Source organism: Rhea pennata, chromosome 12 (assembly GCF_028389875.1).
Source record: "Rhea pennata isolate bPtePen1 chromosome 12, bPtePen1.pri, whole genome shotgun sequence".
NCBI classification, from domain to species: domain Eukaryota; kingdom Metazoa; phylum Chordata; class Aves; order Rheiformes; family Rheidae; genus Rhea; species Rhea pennata.
Window position 1 is genome coordinate 12,925,958 of NC_084674.1, and position 20,478 is coordinate 12,946,435.

General features: G+C 55.0%; 1 protein-coding gene across 2 annotated transcripts in view; it reads right to left on the reverse strand.

The window, feature by feature from the left end:
- PLXNA1 (plexin A1) overlaps positions 1–20,478 on the reverse strand; it is a 161,873-nt gene that overhangs the window by 80,928 nt on the left and 60,467 nt on the right. For both annotated transcript variants that reach the window (XM_062585859.1, XM_062585860.1), the window contains exons 4-6: positions 7,158–7,298; positions 2,237–2,337; positions 839–962 (exon numbers count right to left, since the gene is read on the reverse strand). In XM_062585859.1, the coding sequence (XP_062441843.1) occupies positions 839–962; positions 2,237–2,337; positions 7,158–7,298 (366 nt within the window). The remainder of the gene's footprint in view (positions 1–838; positions 963–2,236; positions 2,338–7,157; positions 7,299–20,478) is intronic.

A 20,478-nucleotide genomic window follows, 5' to 3' on the forward strand; every position in this document is an offset into this window, starting at 1 on the left:
TCCCTGCAGTCTCTCTTGTAACTCAAGTCATAATTTCATCGAAGAACAAAATACAGTTTTTGGACATAAAATCACATCGAATAGCATTAATTATACTCATATCCTTAATTCTTCATCAGTTGTATCCTGTATCAGTTTTTTTCCATTAGTTTTCCTAAAATTAATGCCAAAATAAGCAATCTCTAACCACTGGGTTGTCTCATTTGCCCTTTCTGCATATGGACAAAAAATGAGCACATTTTCTGCTTACTGAACTTTTCTCAATATTCTCTTATTTATTACAAAGTTGCATCTACAGGCAGGCCAGAGGGCTCCTTGGCCAACTCTTTCAGGACTCCTAAGTGCTAGACATGTAGACCTGGCAGTTTTCAAAAGTTTATTGCTAGTATATGCAGTTTCATATTCTCTTTACATCGCTAATGGTCTGGAAAATACTCCATGCAAGTACATCCTTTCTGTTTGCACAGGCAAAACAAAAAGTTATGCATCCTCGACTCATCCCAAAATATCTACTAGTGGCCACTGTCAGAGACAGGATATCGAGCTAGATGGATCTCTGGCCTAAGTATGGCAATCCTTATGTCATTATTTATATTATGCAGAAATATTTATTGCTCAGTTATGTCTTTTCTGAACAGTAATTAACCACTCTATTACCTCCCTCCAGCAACAGGCCAGCCTTCATCAGTCCCCTGCACTTTATTACATTTTCTTTGTATCAGACCTCTCTTTCATTGAATATTCCTCACTTATTTTTAATTACCACCTTCCCAGTCACCTGCCTCCACAGGGTCAGGACGTACCTGGGCCAGGCAAGCGAGCAGGAGAAGCAGCTTACCGGGACCTTGGACATGGTGACCGATATATTCTTCGGCTGGACGGTGAGCTGGACGCACTGCCGCAGGTCGGAGGCGAAGCGCTGGGGCTCATCCGCCCGTTCACAGCGGTCCTTGCGCGAGCATCTGGAAGGGGAGGAAAGCCCCATGGTGAGGAGGACCCCCTCAGTCCTGGGCTGGGTTTCAGAGGGGCGAGAGAGGGCGGCAGCCTCCCCGGGCAGGGAGTCCCCGCGCTGCAGGACCCCGAGCCCCCGTGGGGCAGCGGCGCAGCTCTGGCCGTCCCTACCTGCGCCCGTTTGCCATCGAGCGTCATCGCCCCACACCGCAGCACGTCCAGGAAGCCAACCCCAGGCACCTCCCCAGCCTCTCCGCCGCTGCCCTTAACCCATGCTGGGCTCCCAAATCACTGCCCCGAGCCCAACGCCGACGTCCTTCTCATCTTTCCCTGCAGCATCCGTCCCTCCCAAGCGCACGCGCCTCCTCCCCGTCCCTCTGGAGGGCAGCCCGCGATGCTCCAGCGTCTCCCCAGCCGGGCCGGCAGCGCCTTGCAGCGCACCGCTTGCCCCGCACGAGCAAACAGCTCCTCACACCTTCTGCGGTAACAGTACTTCGCTACGGGAAGCGCTTCAATTAAATCGTGGGCAAAACAGAGAGGGAGAGCAAACAACGCATGCACCTCGTGGGCCGGGCTGAAACAGGAGCAATTTCTCTCCCAGGAAGGAGCAGAGATGGCTGCCAGCCCTCGCCCGGGTCCCAAAAGGTGCGCGGGAGCCAGCGGACTTAGCTGAAGCGCCTCCACGCGCTTCAACAGCCGGGGAGGGACGCGCTCCCGCAAAGGCTCCTTGCTCCTGTCCCACCCGAGAAGTCCCTCTGCCGCCGGGTCCTTCTGGGTCCTTCACCTTCAGTCTTCCTTCTTCGCACGAGGATGCCGGGCGCGGGAGCTCGCCCGGGGGATTAGGGGCCCTTTGCTCGCAGCTTCGCAGCGCCTCAGAGGCCGTTAGCAGAGCCCGGGCGCCGCGGCAGGCGCCGGCGGCGAGCACGGGCTGCCTGCGCTTCCCCTCTGAAGCGACACGGTGACTTCGGTCCCGGCCCGGGGGGCTCAGGCCCCTGCGGTTCAGCCACCCCCTCGATCCCGGCGGGCGCGCTGGCCCCGCAGCTTAACCACAGGCGCCGGCGGCAGGCTGCGCGCCCAGCCCTCATCGCCGCCGCGGTTTCCAGCCCGACGCAGAAATCGCCGTTTCGGCGGAGCAGGGGGGAAGCAGGCAGAAACTCCCCGGACGGCTCCATCCCCGCGACTCGCCCGAGGGCCCGGAGCCACATCCGGGGCGGATCTCCCCAAGGCCGCCAGCGGGGCTGGGGGGCCCACAGCAAGCCCCGGCGGCCGAGCCGGCGGTACTTACACGTTGTGGAGGACACACCAGCCGCAGTGGGGGTCCCGGGAGCCCAGGCACAGCTCGCAGCTCTCGTACTGCTCGCAGCTCTCCACCGGCACTCGCGTCACCTGCGGGAAAACGGGGAGCGAGCGGTGGGACGCGTCGGCTTGCTGCAGCTCCCACAGCCCTAGAGGGAGTCGAACGGGACTGAGGAGAGCGGTGCAAAAAGGATGGGCCTCGAACATGGACGGAGGATGGACATGGGGCGAAGTCAACGTGGGGCACCCGGCATCGCAGCAGGGCACGTGCCCAGGGACATCCTGCCCCAGCTCCACCATGAGGCAAGGGCACCGCCTGCTCTCCCCAGAGCCCTGTAGGTGCCCTGGACCTGGGTGCCAGCAGCTCTGCCACTGGCAGGGACCTCCCAGGCCTCTGCACACAAAGGCCTTATGATGCCCGAATCCCAAGCTGAATTTTGCCCCGATAAAGCTCTTTCGGTCACTGGATCTTCACAGTTTCGTGGAGCTCAGCAAACAGGCTGCAATGGTGCAGCCCCTGCACCAGCTCCCGACGCCTCGCCTGCTACGTGCCCCCGCAGCTAACAGCCAGCCCAGCTCTGAAAGGGTTACAATTTCTTTATTAATTGCTCCTCCAGATTTGATTAAAATCCCCTCATTCCTCCAGCCCTTCAAGCTCCGTTACAACTGTTCATTTAATTACTTTCCACCAGCACTCTGATAACACCAAACCATCGTACAGGAGAGCTGCTTTTTTTAAGGAGAGGGGAGGAGAAGAGGGGGGTTTTACAAAGCTGGGAAGTGGTCTGCATCATCGGAAGGGCAAGGGAGAGAGGAGGCCACCAGCATCATCGGAAGGGCAAGGGAGAGAGGAGGCCACCAGGAGTGCCAGACGCCACCCCTCCGCCGGCGCGTGCAGCTCCGAGCACCACCGTGATGCTCGCCCTGCCCAGTACGCACAGCCGGGCTCGCAGCCCACTGCCGGGCTCGGACCAAAGGGACACAGCCAGTCTGGTGCCCAGGAGCTCGCATCAGCATCACACGGAGCAAAGCACCGCAGCACACGCCGTCCTGGCTGTGCTAACACGCAGGCTCCGTGCAGCCGCGGGTCCCAAACCCAGCTGTTTCCCACAGCAGACAGCTGCAGAGCCTGGAGTTAGAGAGCAGAACAGGGTACAGGGAGGATAAAAGCCCAGGAAAGAGCCCCCTGCTCAGCCAGTGCGACTGCCCAGGCAGGGCCCTCGCTCTGTGACTCAGTTTCCCCATTGCTCCCACATGACAGGTGCAGAGAGGGCAGGAATCACTCGTTAACATCCACAAACTTCTCTTCCAAAAGCTAAAACGATCACTGCAGCCAGAGAAAAGGGGCCTGCTCTCAGCCCGGGGCACCCACCCTCCCTCCTGCCAGCTCAGCAGGAGACGGGCTCAGCACGATGTCTACAGGGCTCAGATAAAGCCGCCCAATCAGTACCCTCCAGTTTGCATACTAACGAGAACACCTGTAGTTTTCCCATGTGTTTGTCTCACACTGCTGCAGGCCCACAAGCAAACGGTGACAAGGGGAGGAGGTAGGGGTCTGGAGCAGATCCTTCCCAGCAGACCTCGCACAAGGAACTGCTGGGTCTCAGCTCCTGAAGCACCTTTTGGTGGGAAAAAAAAAAATCCAGTTTGGCATAATCCCCTCTCTGGAACAAATTTTTATGCTCAACGTCTCTCCCATGGAGAGAAGGCTCAGCTGGCCTGGCCAGGACAAACAGCCCAGGACAGCTATACAGAAGGCAGATTAGCCAGCCACAGCCTCCCAGATTTCACCTAGCTCCTTCCTATCTACATGTTCCCAACCTCAGCCTCTTTCTGGGGAACCTCCCTCATTTTAACAGCCAGAGACCTGTGCCCAACCCAGCTTGCCCGCTGAGCAAGATGCTCAAATCTAAGAGGTCCTGGCCAGCTTTGGCAGAGCACCAGGCACAGGAAGGGTCGTTTCAGGGAGGGTTCAGCTGCAATGCACTCCAAACCCCATGCTGTTAGCTACTGAAGAGGACCAAAGAAGAGTGGGAAAGCAGTGGACACAGTGCTGGGAGACCTCGCTCTGAGCTGGGCAGCACAGCATTACCATACTAACGAACTTCAGAGCCTCTCAAATCCAAACCGAGTTTCTGCCTCACCTGGAAAGCATCAGGTTTCCTTTAGCACACCAGAAACAGGAACTGGGAGGAGGAAGGAAAAGGTTCTGCTCTCCCCTTGGGGTTGTCTAGACAAATCAAAAGCTCTGTTCCAGCATCCTTCTCCCTTCCAAACCCCTGGGCCAGCGGCCAAGAGATGTCTTGCACTCCAGGTTCAACCACAGTCCCACCCACACACACCTCACCCAAGGAGACAGATGAACGGAGACACTGCGAGATGAAGGCGCACTTGCACACAGCCTGGATGTGTTGTCCCAGGCAGAGACAGTTGGTTTAAGCACCGCTGCCTCAAAACACGACTGGCTCTGGAGTCCATCATGCCCTGGCCACCCCACTGCCCCTGGGTGCAGTTCCCACAGCAGGCTGGGCAGGTGAAGCACGCTGTCGACGCAGGCAACGCTGTGCTGCAAATGTCAGGGGCAGAGATGAGCAATCTGACTGTGACTGCAAGTGAGCTACACAGGCACTCTCAAAGTTTCCTGGACAAGAATAATTCACCCACAGCAAAGCTGCCCAAAAAGACAGACAGGGGAGCTGGGGTTATTATAAACTGAAGAACTGGTGATGGGAGCATGGAAACACACTATTGGGTCCTCTGCTCCCTGGAGAACACGTGGGGACCTGCCATGGTCAGTCTCTGGCTTCCTCCTCCTCTGCAAACAGGAGGGATGTGAGAAGACAACATCATTGTCTCTAACAACACGACCAGATTGAGCCCAGGGTTTGACCACACAGTCAATCCAGCGTGACAACTCCTAATACTGGATGCAAAAAAACACCACTGCCTCTTACCACAAAGCTCAGGCACAGTGTGAACCCGCTTCACCCGTTCCAACGTGTTCACAACCCTTTGATGGATTAACTCGTACCAGCAGGCTCTCCGGCAGGTCCGGGATCATGCATCCTCACATAAAACCATCTAAAACTTCTTATTGTGAGTCCTGGCTGAGCTTCTTATTGTAAGCCAGAATGGCAATTGTGTACCTGGGCCTGATCTGGATCAGATTTGTACCTCCGGTTGGAGGCAGGGGCCGAGGTGTGCACGCAGCAATTTGGGGGCACCTCAGCCACTTTAGCCTCTCCACTTGCTCGCGAGCTGCTCCCGGTTCTTTAAGCCATCTCATTCCTTGCCCTGCACCAAGCAGCTCAGGCTGCTCTCCCATCCGCTCGTCACGAGCCCCACTCAAAATGCCAGGCGTGCCGACTCCAGCCTGCCTGGAGAAATGCCACGTCCCCTCCTCTCCCAAGGCAGACAAGCATCCGCCCCGGAAGAGAAAAAGACGTTCAGAGCGAGGGGATCCTGCTAATCTGCAAGAGGCCTGCTCAGCCACCAACGGGAGGGCACGGCCGGAGCGGGGAGGTGGTTTACAGCCAGCTCGACTCCTCCAGCCCCCCTTCGCAGCAGGAAACCAGCTCTCCACAGCAGTTAACTGGAAGAAGGGTCAGACAGCCCTTGGTCCCAGAGGAATGGGGATTTCAAGCAGCTGCTGCTAACAATTAACGCCTGGGGCACAGGACCACAGCAAGGAGAGCAGCAGCGGTGCCCCGTCTCCGAGCTGGTGCCTCCAGGCAGGATTTCTGCACAAGGGAACTGGAACAACCTGCCCCAAAGCTGCAGATGGCTCCTGGGGAAACGCAGCCCCAGGCACATATGGCTGGGGTGAGGGGCCAGGGCAGAGGGTTTTCAGTGCCGTGCAGCTCATCACGGCCAGCTGGAAGAGCTGCACGGAGCAGCAGCCTAGGGAGCCACATCAGCATCTCGCCTGCCCTTCACAGCCATTCGGGAACGGCAGGCGAGTGACCTTCTAGCAGGACGGACGGGGCCCCAGGAGAAACACCGATGGATCAGAGGGAAAGAGCAGCCCCTGCAGGGACTGACAACAGGGTGAAGGCAGTGCTGGGGAGAGACAGGCAGTGCATCTGGGTAGCAGCAAACTCCAGCAGCTCAGCTGGAAATAGGTGGCTGATGGTGGGCAAGTGACAGAACATGGGGTGAGGGGGTGGCCTTGGGGACAGCACCCACCTCTGTGAATCCCTGCATAGTGCCCTCCTCACACAAACTGCAGCAAAGCTCAGGAGGATGGTGCTTTCAGCCCCAAGTCAGGGACCCTGCCACAGACAAGCCAGGCCCTGCCTAGCGAGCTAGCACGTCCCAGCTCTGATGGTCGCTTTGTCTCCCCCCTTCCATAGAAAAGAGGGGCTGGAGAGTCGTGCTGCAATGCAGGCCTGGGGCTGAGAACTGACAGACTCATTGCCTGCCAGTCCAGTTCACAGCAGGGAAGGCGGGCCACTCTCCCTGCCCCTGCAGTGCGAGGAATAGCCCGGGGGGCAGGAAGCACGCATGGGGAAAGCATGTGAACATAAATGCTCACGCGCACTCCCAGACGTGATGCACACAGACACACAGGCTTGTGCAGTGCCAAGTCCTCACATCAAGCCACAGTACGAAGTGCCCAGGCTAAGAGTGCTCTTGTCTGGGCTGCCCAGCCAGGCCGGCTGCTTCCACTAGCTCCCAGGCAGCTGCTGACCTCGGAAAGAAACGGCCAGATGCCCTCTAGGGAACTGCCCAAAAAATGTGCATAGTGCACAGGACAGGACAGGCACAGCTGGGACCACAATCTAGGCACCAAGCTAGGAGAGCCCAACGTCACTCCCATGTCACCTCGCTCATTCAGCGGCGCTGCTCGAAGCCCGACTGCATCCCCACGCTTGGGTGCCTCAGGTCTGGCCCCCAGGCCCATCCCTTACCTGTTTCTCTGTCATGGCGTAGATGTGCTGGCGGTCAGGGCTCAGTACCAGGTCTCGCAGGATGGAGCTGCCCTCATGGGCCACGACGTTTTCATACTGCAGCGCTTGGTGCTTCCTGTCAGCCAGCAAGTCCACAAGGATCTGCGTAGAGAGGAGAGGGGGTTAGCACAGACTTGCAGCTTGCCCCGTGCCCCATCAAGGATGCTGTCCTGCTACCGCTCACTGGTGGGGCAATGTCACAACCACCACAAGACACTAAAGCAGCAGTGACTTTGTAAACATCCTGACGCTCTGCAGAAAACCTCAGTTGCAATACTTTCTTCTCCATCGCTCACGCTCCCCTGCACGCATTTGTCCCCTCCGTTCCCACCATGTTCACGTTTGGTCGTGGGCACTGCGCCCACCCATGCTGCGCTCTGTGCTGCCCTGGATTCCCCCCCACAGCTACCCTACATTTTCCATTACTCATTTCCAAAGTCCCTCCAACTATCAATGTGGCATGGAGGAGCCCAAAACTTGCAGCAAAACAGCAAATCCAATTTTGCCATGGCTGTAAGGAAAGCAGCTTGTACAGCACACGTGCAGAGTCCTGTCCAAGCAGGACACCGCAGCGCACGCAGGCAGGGCTCGTGTCTCCCCGTCCACCAAAGGAAACACTTGGGCTCATAACTGGGGAAGTCAAGAGCATTTCAAGGAAGCTGAGGGTCAACAGAGATTCAGAAAGTGCCTTCATTTCCTGAGCAGGAACGTGGCAAATGCTCTAATCCCCTTATGGCTCATAATTATGTTCAAGCTCTTTCCAAGTATACTGTTTTCGCACTATCGGCAATAACCGTGTTATGAGGCACCACGGGGCTGGAGTCACCCCCCCAAGGAGGGGCCAAACTCAGAAGCACTACCTGCCGTAACCTGATCGCCAGCAAGATGCTTCCCAGTCATGCAATCACACGTGAAGCCCCTGGACTCGGGCAGCCTCCGACATGGGGTGGCCTTGAGGAATACAGTGCCCGAGAAGCAGGTCAGACCAGCTCAAGAAGTAGAGCGCTGCCCTCATCCACCCACACGCTCCCAGGGCCCAGCACCTCACAGCCTTACCAAACCCCTTCTGCCCTCCTGAGCCACCTCCCCCAGCCCCTCAGCAGCCTGGTTCCCCTTCTGCAATAAACAGACACCAGCATTTGCATAGTTCCCAATCAGGAGGATACGGGGCTGGGAAAGCAGGATCCCGGTGTGCAGCTGATTAGCATGGAAATGTATGCGGCTCACAAACAAACCGGGGCCCGTTTAATTAGAGCGGCGCCTTTGATTCACCGCCAGCCTCCTGCATGCACCAGCCCTGGATTATTTTTAGGCCGTTTTACAAAACAAATGTATTTAATTAAGAAAGAGACCCCTGAGCAACCAGAGAGCGATGAGCCCTTGGCAGCAGCGAGCAAAGGAGCCGCCCTCTCCCAGCGGGACCCAAGGACTGGGGTTGCAGGGCCAGGTATAACTCTTTGAGGTCCACGGCACAGCCCAGGGACAGGGGAGGCTGCTGCAATGCACTCCCAGCACCTGAGAGCACACCAGCCTCTGCGGCGGTCATACACGTGGTTCCCCTGGCCGGGGCAGGAGTCCAGTTCGGCTGCACACCATCCCAGCTCAGGAACGCCCACCCTCCCACCAACGCGGAACCAGCTCCCTCCCTTGCTATGGCAACGTGACAAACGCACCTTTCCAACCCTTTTATGGGCCATAGCTGCGGCACAGAGGATCAATATAGTTCTACCCTGGTTTTAAAATAGATCTATGGGTGGATGTCACACTTGGCAGTAATTTTTAACTAGCGGGGTAATTTCCCCATTACATTATTGCACCGCGCAGTGCTGGGAAAGAGATGTATTAAAAAAACAACAGATACAAAGCACTTCCAGTTAATTTGAGGCTCCAGGAAGAACCTAAAAATAATCATTGTAGTCAAGAGGGCTGGAGCCAAACCGTAAAACATCAGGGTAAGCTAAGAGGGGGTAAAGGGCTACCCCCAGATGTGCACACATATGAAGTCTCCTCTCCAGCACCTGGCACCTCTTCTCCCCAAAAGGACACTCTAGAGACAGTAGATAAGCAGCAGCTGAGGTCTAGGGTAATGAAATTTGAAAGATCTGAAAATTAAGTTGCTTCTTGGTTGGCCAATATGCAGGACAAGGAGAGAGCTTTAGAGGTCGAGAAGTTTGTTCGTTGTAGACAAACCTCCCAAGCTGTTCCTCCCTGGCCTCACAGGACGGCCAGGTCCAGCTCCTTGTGCCAAACTATTGCAGGGACTGTATCCCTGCGGGCAGAGGTGCAAACCCCTGCAATTACGGGCTTTCCAACAGGATCAGCCTGATGGGAACTTGCCCACCCCAAGTCTCATAAATGGGATGGACTGTTGGGGGCTGTAACACGGTGGTTTCCTCCAAGCCCATGCATCCTATGCAGAACATGCCACTGCTCTCTCCACAACAGCTCAGAGAGATGCACTTCCCTCCACCCTCTCCCCACACATACGCTTTCCACCTGCTGGGAATGGGGGTATTTAGCGGGTAGGGGAAGGGGGAGAGGATGTAATTTAATCAGAGCAGCCCCTCTCGGAAATGTGCTTCTTCCTGCCCACTCCCCACTCCCTTCCCACCCAAGGGAAAAGACATTACCAAAAAAAAAGAAAGAAAGAAAGAAAAAAAAAATCTATTAACCTTTCTCCTCATCCTGACGCTGATATAATTACCCAATACTAATAATTACTCGCACTAATTTCTCGCTCAGAATTCCTGCCCTCGTTCTGCCTGCCTCGTGCGAGTTCAGTCGAGCCGGCTGCAAGCAGGCTGCAGGCAGCAGCTTTAATACGCTCCTTCCTGCGAGGGGGCTGGAAGCAGCCCCAAGGGAGAGAGGTCAGGCCTCCGCGCTCCTCCGGGCTAGGCTGAGATGGAGGAAGCAGGAGCAATGTATGCTATCCCCTTCCAGCCCCATTCCTCACTGCGGGCAGCAGCAGCTGTGTGATAAATCCTCAGGAAAGGGGTAAGTTCTACCTGGCACAGTAAAAGCAAGGTGCAGAGGAGAAGGAAAGGGTCATTGTGCGGGGAGCAGGAGGAAGGAGGCAGAGGACACCCTCCTTCTGTCACACAAACGTTCACCTATGCGTCACAGGATATGTGTGAGGAGCTGCAAGACCTCTTGCACAAGGCGTCTGGGGCAACAAACTGAGCTGACCTAGAGCCCAGTAAGACCCTTTTAGCCGCACACATGGGCTCCCCATCCAGTGCAATAACTCTTTCCAAGTTACACTCCCCTCCCCCCAAGTGGGTTGGTTTGCTCCTGGGTGAGGAGAGGTGCAGAAGAAATGCCTCCCATCCCGAGGAAGAAGCCAGCAGTCACCTTTGCTCAGCAATGATCTGTGCTAGGGGGAACGGGTATCAGAACCATCATGGTCACTCAGTCATTGGCACGAGCGATTCACACACTTAAGAGACAAAACTGGATGGGAACAAATCACGCCCACGCGGTTTAGTCTGGGCGCAGACCTTATCAATGCAACCTCTGCCTTCTTCCAACCAAGGCCATGAGCAGAGCTCCTCCTCTGTTCTCCCAGCTCTCCCCTTTCTCTGCAACAACCCTGGCAGGCTGGGCACTTAATCAAGGCTGGGATTTTTCCAGTCCACTTGCCAACATGGTGCAGTGGCACCCTACAGAAATGAGAAGAGCACCCCTCCTTGCCACAGAAGTTGGGTTGCTGTCTCATCATGCAAATGGAGGAGACTAGAGGTAAGAAATTACAAGTTAGTTGCTTAAGGGAATCACCTTAAAACAAAGCTGTCACAGGTGGCATGCTGTCCCCACACTGGCAGAAGCAATGAGAACCCGTCCCACCTTCTGTGAAAGCTTAATTTGGGGGAGCACAGAGCAAAATTTCACTTTGAAATGAGAGAGTTTGAAAAACTGATCCCTAAGAAGCTGAGCAGCCTCGTGGAGGGAGTGCAATGCCACGAGGTGCACAGGCATCTCTGCTTTCTCAGCTTTGCAAAAAGTTCCCCCCTCCCAGTTCAGCCATGGAGAACCTCTGCAAATGATCAGGGAAATGACCACAGGTGGACATGGCCCCGAGGCGATAAACCCTTTGCCCTCCCTGTGCACTCTCCCTCTGGGCAACCCAGCATACACTGCACACAGCACACCATCGCCAAATTCCTCCACTTTCCCTCAGCTTTTCCAGCCCAGGGAAAGGAGGCCCAGAGAGAGGTTAGGACAGAAATGCTCCCAGCTCCCCACACCATGCCCCAACCGCACCAGAAGCGTGCTTCCTGCTCTCCCCAGGGAGGGAGCAAGGCAGGTGTGAGCAGAGCCGGCTCTGTGCGAGAAGCTGCATCTGGCAAGGCTACCTCGAGGCAGAAGGACCAGAGTTTAAGAGACAGAGACATCCCTGAAACCTAATACACAGATCACGGTATATTCTCACGGCCCTACTTTCCCTCACCCCACACACATTCACTCCTTGCATCAGCTCACGGCCCTTCCCCTTCCGTGAGCCCCACAGGAACCAGGAACTTTTACTACTGAGGCAGGAAAAGGCAGCAGGATCCAGCCAGTGAAAGCACAACCAAGCAACAACTGCAGCCCAGCATAAGAGTGCAGGTGGCTCCTGCAAGTAAAATGACCCTTGGGGGAGAGACAAATCCACATGGGCAGTGCTAAGCCAGCTGCTTTACTCCTGGCAAAGATGAGGACTGTAAGGAGTGCTAGAGGGGAGACAGAAATGGATATCCTGCAATCCTGATAGCATTTGCAGCTGGAGTTTCTCTGGGTAACCAGATCTCTCCTTGCATGGTGCATATGCTACATATGGGAGGAAACGCCTTCTCTCAGAGCACTCTAGTGTGGGATTATGCTCACAGCAACCACAGGAGAAGCAGGGAAAGGAGGTGGGATATGGGACGAGAGGGCCCAGGGGACTGATATGCCCTGGTGTCGTACTACAGCAGTTCCTGCATCCTGTGTTGACTCTTTGATTACAGCCCATTTATACTTTTCAGGCTCCAGGACAGACCATATTCACATAATTGCTGAGAAAGCTAAGGAAGAAAGACCCCTAGCCGCCAGTCCTTCAATGCAAATCCACAGCTTCCCAGCCGCTTGCATTTGCTGCGCATCCAGGTGACAGCATAACTGACTCCATACAGCCGGTGACACGTGTCCCAGAGAAAGTAATGAATTAGGGAAGATGGGGAGTAGAGCTACAAGCTGCTCGCAACTGGACAACAGGCTTAAGGTTTGGCTCCTGTCGTTTGACACCAAGCACTTTCCCAGTTCAAAGCTTCCCTGAAGTAACATGAGGGCCATGTCAAGGTGCACTGAGGGGTGCAACACAGGCACAGCACAGCTGGAGCACTTAGGGAGTCCACAGTCTGAAGAACCACAGCAGGAGGAGCCTAGTTGTGACTCTACAGAAAAAAAGACCATTCCTTACACTGGAGACATCCCTGGGACATGCAGTTGAAACTGCTGATGTTTCTACCCTGCAGCCAACTCAACCCAATGACATATGTCCAAGCACTGTTGCAAAAATATTCAGGCATAGGATTATCAGAAAGAGTCTATGAGCTTTGCAGAGGTTTCTTAAGTCTTCAGGACAAAATACAAGAGTGTCTTAAGAGTTGCCTGGCAGAACTGCAGTTCTTGAGGATGTTCCTTTCCTAGCCAGAAAAGAGAGTTTTCCATGCCACACAGCTATTGCTAATTTGGAGGCGAACAACAAAAATCACGTCACCTTGCTCAGAATCATGCAGCGATGTAGGGCCACAGTAGGTCAGCAGCACAGACCAGTTTAGCTATGTTCTGCCTTGAGTCAAGACGCTCCCCTGCAGATCTCAGCCTTCCTTTACAAAGCATGTTGCCAGAGCATGCGAAAGCTTCTGTTAGGACCTGGGCATCTCCAAGTAAGCACTAGTGAACAACTTCTGCCCTTAAGAGCTTACAACTTGACACAAGACAAGACGTCAATCACGGATGAAAATTCAATTGTGGGAGGAAGAAAGGCTAATCAGATGCATTTCAAACGCAAAATTTACTTCACTTAGCTGACCTTAACTTTCTCATCTGTTTCTAGACACTTCCGCCGCCCAGCCCACAAGACTTGTTCCCCATCCTACAAGACTCCAAGAGACCTCAAATTAGCTTGAGACACAAGGGGAAGTGAAAGCATCAGAGGGCAAAGAAAACAGAGAGACAGTTCCCTCCATTGCAGTGTACTTTCCCCCTCAGCAAGATGCCTTCCAGGCTGGCCCAGGTGCAAAGACACTCCCCATTTCAGGACATGCTCATAATCAGCTTTGTTAGCTTTAAACTGACAGTCGTTTGTCAAACCGATAAGGGGAAAAACCTATCAACATACTTACAGGCAGCAGCAACGGGCACAAATTGGAAGTGAGAACTTGTCCAGGCCTGCGCTTTGGAAAGGCGCATCCCAAGATGAATGAGCAGCAGCAGCCACAACCAGCCAAGCCCTAGTTGCCGTCAGCTGGCGGCCACCCAACGCTGGCAGTGGATCTGGAGGAGGAACGTGGCGGAGGACAGGGCTTTACAGCTCAGCCCAGGCAAAGACACGCCAGGTGGAGAAGGGGAAACCACAGCCAGGGAGGCAAAGTGGCTGCAAACACGCCAAAGCCGTTTTTGCATTTAGAATGCACTGGCAGGAGCCTCGCTGGGGTCCAGGCTCCTTGCAAGGAAGCGTTGCTGGCAGCAAGTGCTCAGGGTGCACAGTGACTGTCATCATGGGATGATCTGGTGCCATCCACATTCCTACATTCTTGCAAGTCCCCCACCAGGAAGATGCATCTCCTTACCCAACCATCCCTCTGTGGGGCTCTTCCACCCCAGGCTATCTCCCTCACCATCCAGGCTTTCAAGCCCATATCCTTGGTCCCCAGCAGTACCCCGCAGACTCCTCCTCTTGGCACAAGAAGTGCTCAGCGAGGCTTTGTACTCTTATCTGCACATGGCTGTGATTAATTCTCAGTGGCTGGCAGTAGCTACAAGAGGAGGGCGCTTTCACCCGCCTTCCACACTTCAAAGGCAAGGACTTATCTGCCTGAAACACACTTTGCAGCCTTTTCACGGGGACCCTTTCCAGTTCCACGGGGCTCGCATCACATTGACAAGCAACACGAAAGAAGGGCTTATTTATGGGAATGCATTTCAAAGCTTTCCCCCTTCTCTCCCCCAAAGCTCCCATTTGGCCACACTCAGCACCGACACTTGCTGGAGGAGACAGCGAGTCACAAGTCCCTTGCAAACCTTCAACAGACAACCCAGCACTGCTGCTGCAACCGAGCCCCAGCAGACGTCCAGGGATGTAGGCTGGTCAGAGGGATGAAACAGGGCTCACAAAACAGGCTGCAAGGAAAGAGTGCTGGACTCTCCCTGTCCAGAGACAGGGCTCTCCCTGTCCCACCATCCTAGCCAACATCCCAGCTCCCTCCTGCCCATATCCTCTTCCCAGCCATCAGCAACAGCAGCCCTGCAGCCCGGCCCTAGCCGGGACAAAGAACAAGCTTTGGTCGCTACCGATCTGAACAGCTGTCCCTTGAGATGAAAAGTATCTCCACCTCCTTTGCAATCACCAGTTCCAGCTTCAGCACTCACAAATGGGAGGAGGGGACCAACGAGTGCTGTAGGTGTATCTCCTCCATATCAGAGCACATATGGACCTATGTAGGGCAGAATCCAGCACCTGGACTGAAGCTTTTCCCTCTCTACAGTGAAACTTGGCCTGGGCCAACTCAGTTGAGTGCTGATGCATGGAGCTGGGGGACACAAACCGGACCCAGCGGATCCAATGCCCTGCGCACCACAGGATCCATCATGCAGCCAGGCAGGGGGAGCAGACCCCGCAGTGGGGCCAGCCAGCCCTGGGTCACTCCCCGTGGCTGGAGAAGGGGCTCCAGGGCCCAGCCAAGGTCCCCAGGAGAGTGGCAGCTGCCATCCTTGCAGCCATCTCCGGTATCTAAATGGGGCCGAGAGCTTTAAAACAAGGTTCCTGCTTCAGGGGCTCCCCGTGGGGTGATGGAGGGAGCCAGCTCCTCTCCCATTCACCGGCCACAGCAGCTCCCCTTCCCCAGCCTCCTCTTCCTCTTGCCATACTGACGTCAGGCCGACTGGAGAAGGCAGATGGAGATGCCCCTTCCCCGCTCCGCTCAGCGAGCACCGGCCCGGCGGGGAGGGAGGGAGGGAAGTGGCGTGGGGCCACGGCCAAGGGGGCCAAAGCCAGCGCTGCCGGCCGGCTGTCGAGTGGCACGGGGTCGGCAAGCAGCTGCGGGGCCACCGGGGCTGCGCCAGCTGTCCTCAGGGGGCCGCGGGGACAGCGGAGCCCAGGCGGTGACACCAGGGGAGAAAGCTTTTAAGATGCCTCTCCTAAGGGCTCGCTCCCGGGTGGCGATGGCAGGATCGTCCCAAAGGCGCTCCGGCGACCCGAGCGGTTAGGGGCCGGGAGAGCCCTTCCTGCAGCCCCGCTCCCCGGATGAGCCTGAGCCGGGCTCGCCACCAGCCCCTGCATCCCGACGCAAACATCCCAGCTATGCGGAGCGGGCAGGGAGCCGGCTGCGCCGCGGGAGCCAGGCTACCTCGCTCCCCCCACCCTGGACCGGCAGCCCTCTCCGGCGCCGGCTCCGACAGCTGCTCCGCACAGGAATGCATCCGCCCCGACAGGCGGCCGGAGCCGTCCCGGTCTCTCACCCGGCACATGTGCCTGGGGCTTGGTGGTGTCCCCCCCCCACTTACTCACAACAGCACTTTGGTGAAGGTCTCAGATGCCATCTCCTGCTACACCCTGACCAGATACAGCACAGGGCAAAAAAAAGGACTGCAAAATTGGTCTGCCAAATCACCTACGCCTTAGGAAGCCAACAGCTCTGAGGTTGAAAGTTGGTATTTGGGGGTATTTAACACATACTCCTGCAGGAGAAGGCTGTCCAGCGGAGCGAGGAGGTGCTGATTTGCCCCTCCAGGCTGCTCACAGAGGAGCAAAGATCTCCAGGCAGGAGGCCCAGACCAGAGCAGACCTCGGCATCCGCCCTTCGCGCAGGGCTGGGATGCTCTTTCCTCATCAATAATACACCGAGGAAAAGGGGGTGAGATAAGCCATCTACTTTCATTCAGGGAAACTCGTTCATTTCATAAAGATTAATATAAGCAAGGTTTTCGTCCCAGGCCCTACATTGCCGTCAGCCGGAGAATATTGGAATTTTAATTATATCAGTATAATAAAGCAAAAAAACAGGGAGATACTCAATCTAAATCAATGCTTATAACAGCAACAAATTCTAACGACTCACCAACGCTGACAGACGTGATGCTGGTTAATCTAACTGGTTTTGAAGCACACGTTATTAAGGGTCTCTGCTGTTTTATCTGCACGGCGGCCAAGGAGTAACCCGGTGCTGCCCCAGCACCAACGGTTCCGTGTGCCACAGCAACAACGTGCACACAGCACCTCAACATCTGCAGCCCCACAACATCAGCCTGGACCTTGAACCTCAGCCCGTGCCTCAGCTCGCTTCAACACTAAGGAGGGAAGGAGGGCATGGATTGGGGCATATGATGGGTGCCAGCTGCCAAGACACCCAAGTTTCTGCACTTTGAACAAGCAATTGAAAGAAAAAAAAAATCTCTTTTCCCTGGGGTGACACTACAGATAGAAAGGGGAATCTGCTTCTGCTGGGCTTCCTCCTAACATCTAAGGGAGCAAACCAGTCACTTCCCTTGTCTGTGACTGAATGGGGAGAGAGGGATTATAACACAGTTTACCCACTTGGGGGAAGTCCTCAAACATCAGAGCAACCAAGAGAGCTGTCACCTTGATCAGACCCCTGCACAGCAGCCTATCGAGGGGAGCAAGGGCCGGGGACCGACCAGGCCAGCCAAAACTGCTCCATGAGCAGTAGGACAGAGAAGCACTGCCCAACACAGATCTTAACTGCCCTTGGCAGAAATAAAAGGTTGGTGGGAATTGTTATTAGAGCAGTCCAGTTCCCCGGCTCTCCAAGACGAGGGTCCCAGGACAGAGGTGCCAACCGAGCCGCTCTCCAGACACCTCCTTGCCGGGATGCTTGCCAGCAGCACTGCTCATGGCCCTCACTCATGGGAACTGCCAGGGTGGTGGCAGAGCAACCCACACGCCGCTGCCCCGTTAGCCACCCCACTTCCGTCCCCCGCTCCTCCCCAGCCCAACAGCTAATCCCGCGGTCTCGAGCCATTGATTTCTCAGCTTTGCCCTTCAAAACTCTCCTGGCTCGGTGCCTGGTTTGTATTGTCTAGTTACTCAGGAGCAAAATATCTCTATTATCATTGCAATTATTTCCCAATCAACATCGCTCAGAGCTGATTCAGTCAGAGGAGGTAGGGGGGCTCTGACAAGCAAATCAATGTACAGCCCTCACCCTTGGGGCTGCCAGGGACCCAACAGGAACCACCGTGTGGCACAGGGAAGGGTGGGCAGAGAAGAAGGATGCCTCCTCAGTACCAGCACCACAGCCCAGGCAGGCACGCAACTCCCCCGCCTCGGATGTTTTTCAGCCTCCATCGCTTGGCCAAGTGACAGCAACGTGATGCACCTGGGCATGAAGCCTGCACATCGCGCAGCACCCAGCCCCGCACATCTCACTAGCTTCCTGTGGCACCTTGGGTATGATTCAAGGGCTTTATCTCTAAGGCACTTCACAGCTAAAGAAAACCAACTTGGGCTCCTGGATAAAAGACCCTAGTTAACAGCTTCACTCCAGCATGATGGGTCTCTCCAGCAAGGGTGATGCTCAGCTGCACAAGGGCAAGGATGTCCCCAGGGCACAGCAGTGGCTGGAAAGCCAAAGCCCTGCAGAGGGGGCAAGGATCAGCACAAACCCACCTCTCCAGGAGCGCTGCACTCATACCTAGCGTGTCCACTCCAGCATCGTCAGAGAAATAACTATCCCAATGCACATCCAACAGAAACTCCTCCTTGGCTCTAGACACTCCACTGCACACACGGTGCTTTCCCAGCAGAGCAGTGCACACAGAGTGAACATGTCACATCATTTCCTGAGCCACAGCAAGGCAGGAGGGATGTGTACGGTCCAGGTAATACACAGAGAAGGAAGTTTGGCCTTGCAAAACACAGATATAGTACATGGCAAAACAGATTGGGACTTTTTTGCTACTTTCATTTGTTCCTCTCTAGGTAGGAAGGTGCCCCGGGTGACAGCGGTGAAGGACAGAGCACATCACAAAAATAAAGATCGTTTTTCTTCTGTTTATCTATTGTTGTAGGAATTCAAAGTTTTGCTGCCCTGTTTTCCAGAGGACTCCGGCTTTACTGAAGCTACGACAATGCGACATCAGATCCCACAGGAGTCGGACTGCGCGTGACCAACATGTGGCTCCTGAAAGCTCATAGTTAACACCTCAAGGACCAAGGGAGTCTCTGGGAAGAAAGCTCTCATGTTAAGGATTCAGTACCCAGCGGCAACAGGATGGGGGAAGGACAGGCTCCCCGCGCTGGAACACTGCCGGCGATCAGCTGATCTTTCCTCCCCCTTCAACTTCAGGAAAATAGCTATTTCCTTCCTGATTCCTGCAACAACAAGGCAGCAAGAGAGAAGCTTCCTGGGGACTGGGAAGGGGCCACCCACCCTCCGCAGAGAGGAGCTAGTAAACAGAAAAGCCCCCGCAGCATCCCCGAGGTTACAGAGCGACAGACCTCCGGAAGCGCCTGCTTCGCGGCTCGGCTCTGGGCAGCCAGGGGATCGCCGGTGGGTACAGGCCCTGCTCATCTGCCAAAGGATGGGGCCAGAGCCCTCCTGCAGCCCCTGATCCTTGCGCTTTGCAAAACTAGTGCCACGTAGAGATTGAATGCTAAGCCTGCATTTCAGAAGGGCCATCTCCGAAGTGGCCTACTCCCGTGGTTCCCAGTGCACTTGCCACAGCCGTAGTGGGGAGCGGGACTAGTCATCCCTCTTTAACCCCCACTCCTGGCTTCCCACATCCCACATCTCCTGCATCCTGACCTTGCTGAGGAGAGGAGTGCACCCAGGATCCCAGAGCAGCCCACGCTGAGGATGTGGCACCCGAATCCCAGCACCTCTCTAATTGCAACCAGGTGGGCAGCACTGGACAGATGCGCCAGATGTGCCACTCCTCCTGAGCTGCTTCCCACCAAGAGCCTCCTGCTTAACTCCTTGCAGCCCAAACCTCCCTCCCAGGGCGAAAGGCACAGCTTTGCTCTGGCAGAGGCGACCACGTGAAGCTCGCATGGCCCACGTGAAGTAGTCACACAGGGAAAAAGGTACATCCCCTGTTGTGCTGGCTCTGAGTTTCACTTCCTCTGGGCTTTTCTTTTTGTTTTATTTAGCATAACTCTATGTCTAGAGAAGACACAACTAAATGGTAAATAACCAGTATGTCCAGTGATAGCCACAGATCATCCCAAACAGCCGCCTTCCTGGGATTGTTTCCCCATCACCTTGAACAGACAGAGCGGGTTTGTAAGCTGCAGGGAGGAATGCTGCACAAGGCACCATGGGCTGCAGTCGAGATTTATTCATCCGTCAGATTTCTCTCTGGAGCCCTACGTTCAGGCAGCATAACCCTGTGAACTCTGAAACCTTCCACAACCCTGTCTCAGCAGCTCCCAATTCATTCAGTTCCTGCCACGTAAGTGCAACAACCATTATTTCCACAGGGTACAATCCAAAAGCCATTTGCTGCAGTAATACATTTCAGTAAATGTATATAATGTGAACTAAATCCACTGCCCATTCACATCCACCCATGTGGAGAAGGACAACCCTGACTGTGCAAGGCAGATTCAGCTTCACCTATTTAACGCAGGCTTTGATCCCGTCCTACAGATCAGCTCTCTTCTTGCTGCAGATCTATGCTGTCTCGGCTTTTTATCTCAGTGGACAAATCACATTTAACGGTGCAGGAGACGCCGTTAAGCAATAAATGATCAGGGTCTAAATAACACATGGCACACTGACAAAATTAAATATTAATATGTAGCACAGGCAGCAGAACTGGACATACCGAATCTCTTACGACTTCAAAGACAAAATTATAGGTTGCATAATGTATACTCCACTTTCATGGGAAAGTAATCTATTACATGAGGAGAGAGTTGGAAAGTTACAGCCACACTTCCCCCCCCCCCCCCTTTAAATCAACATTTCTGCTATTGACATGCCAAGATCAGAATTCCAGGGTCTCCATTTCCTCCCAAAAGAGCCCCTGCCCTCAGACATAAGCACCTCCAAGATTAGAGGAAAATATCTTTCACTGCACC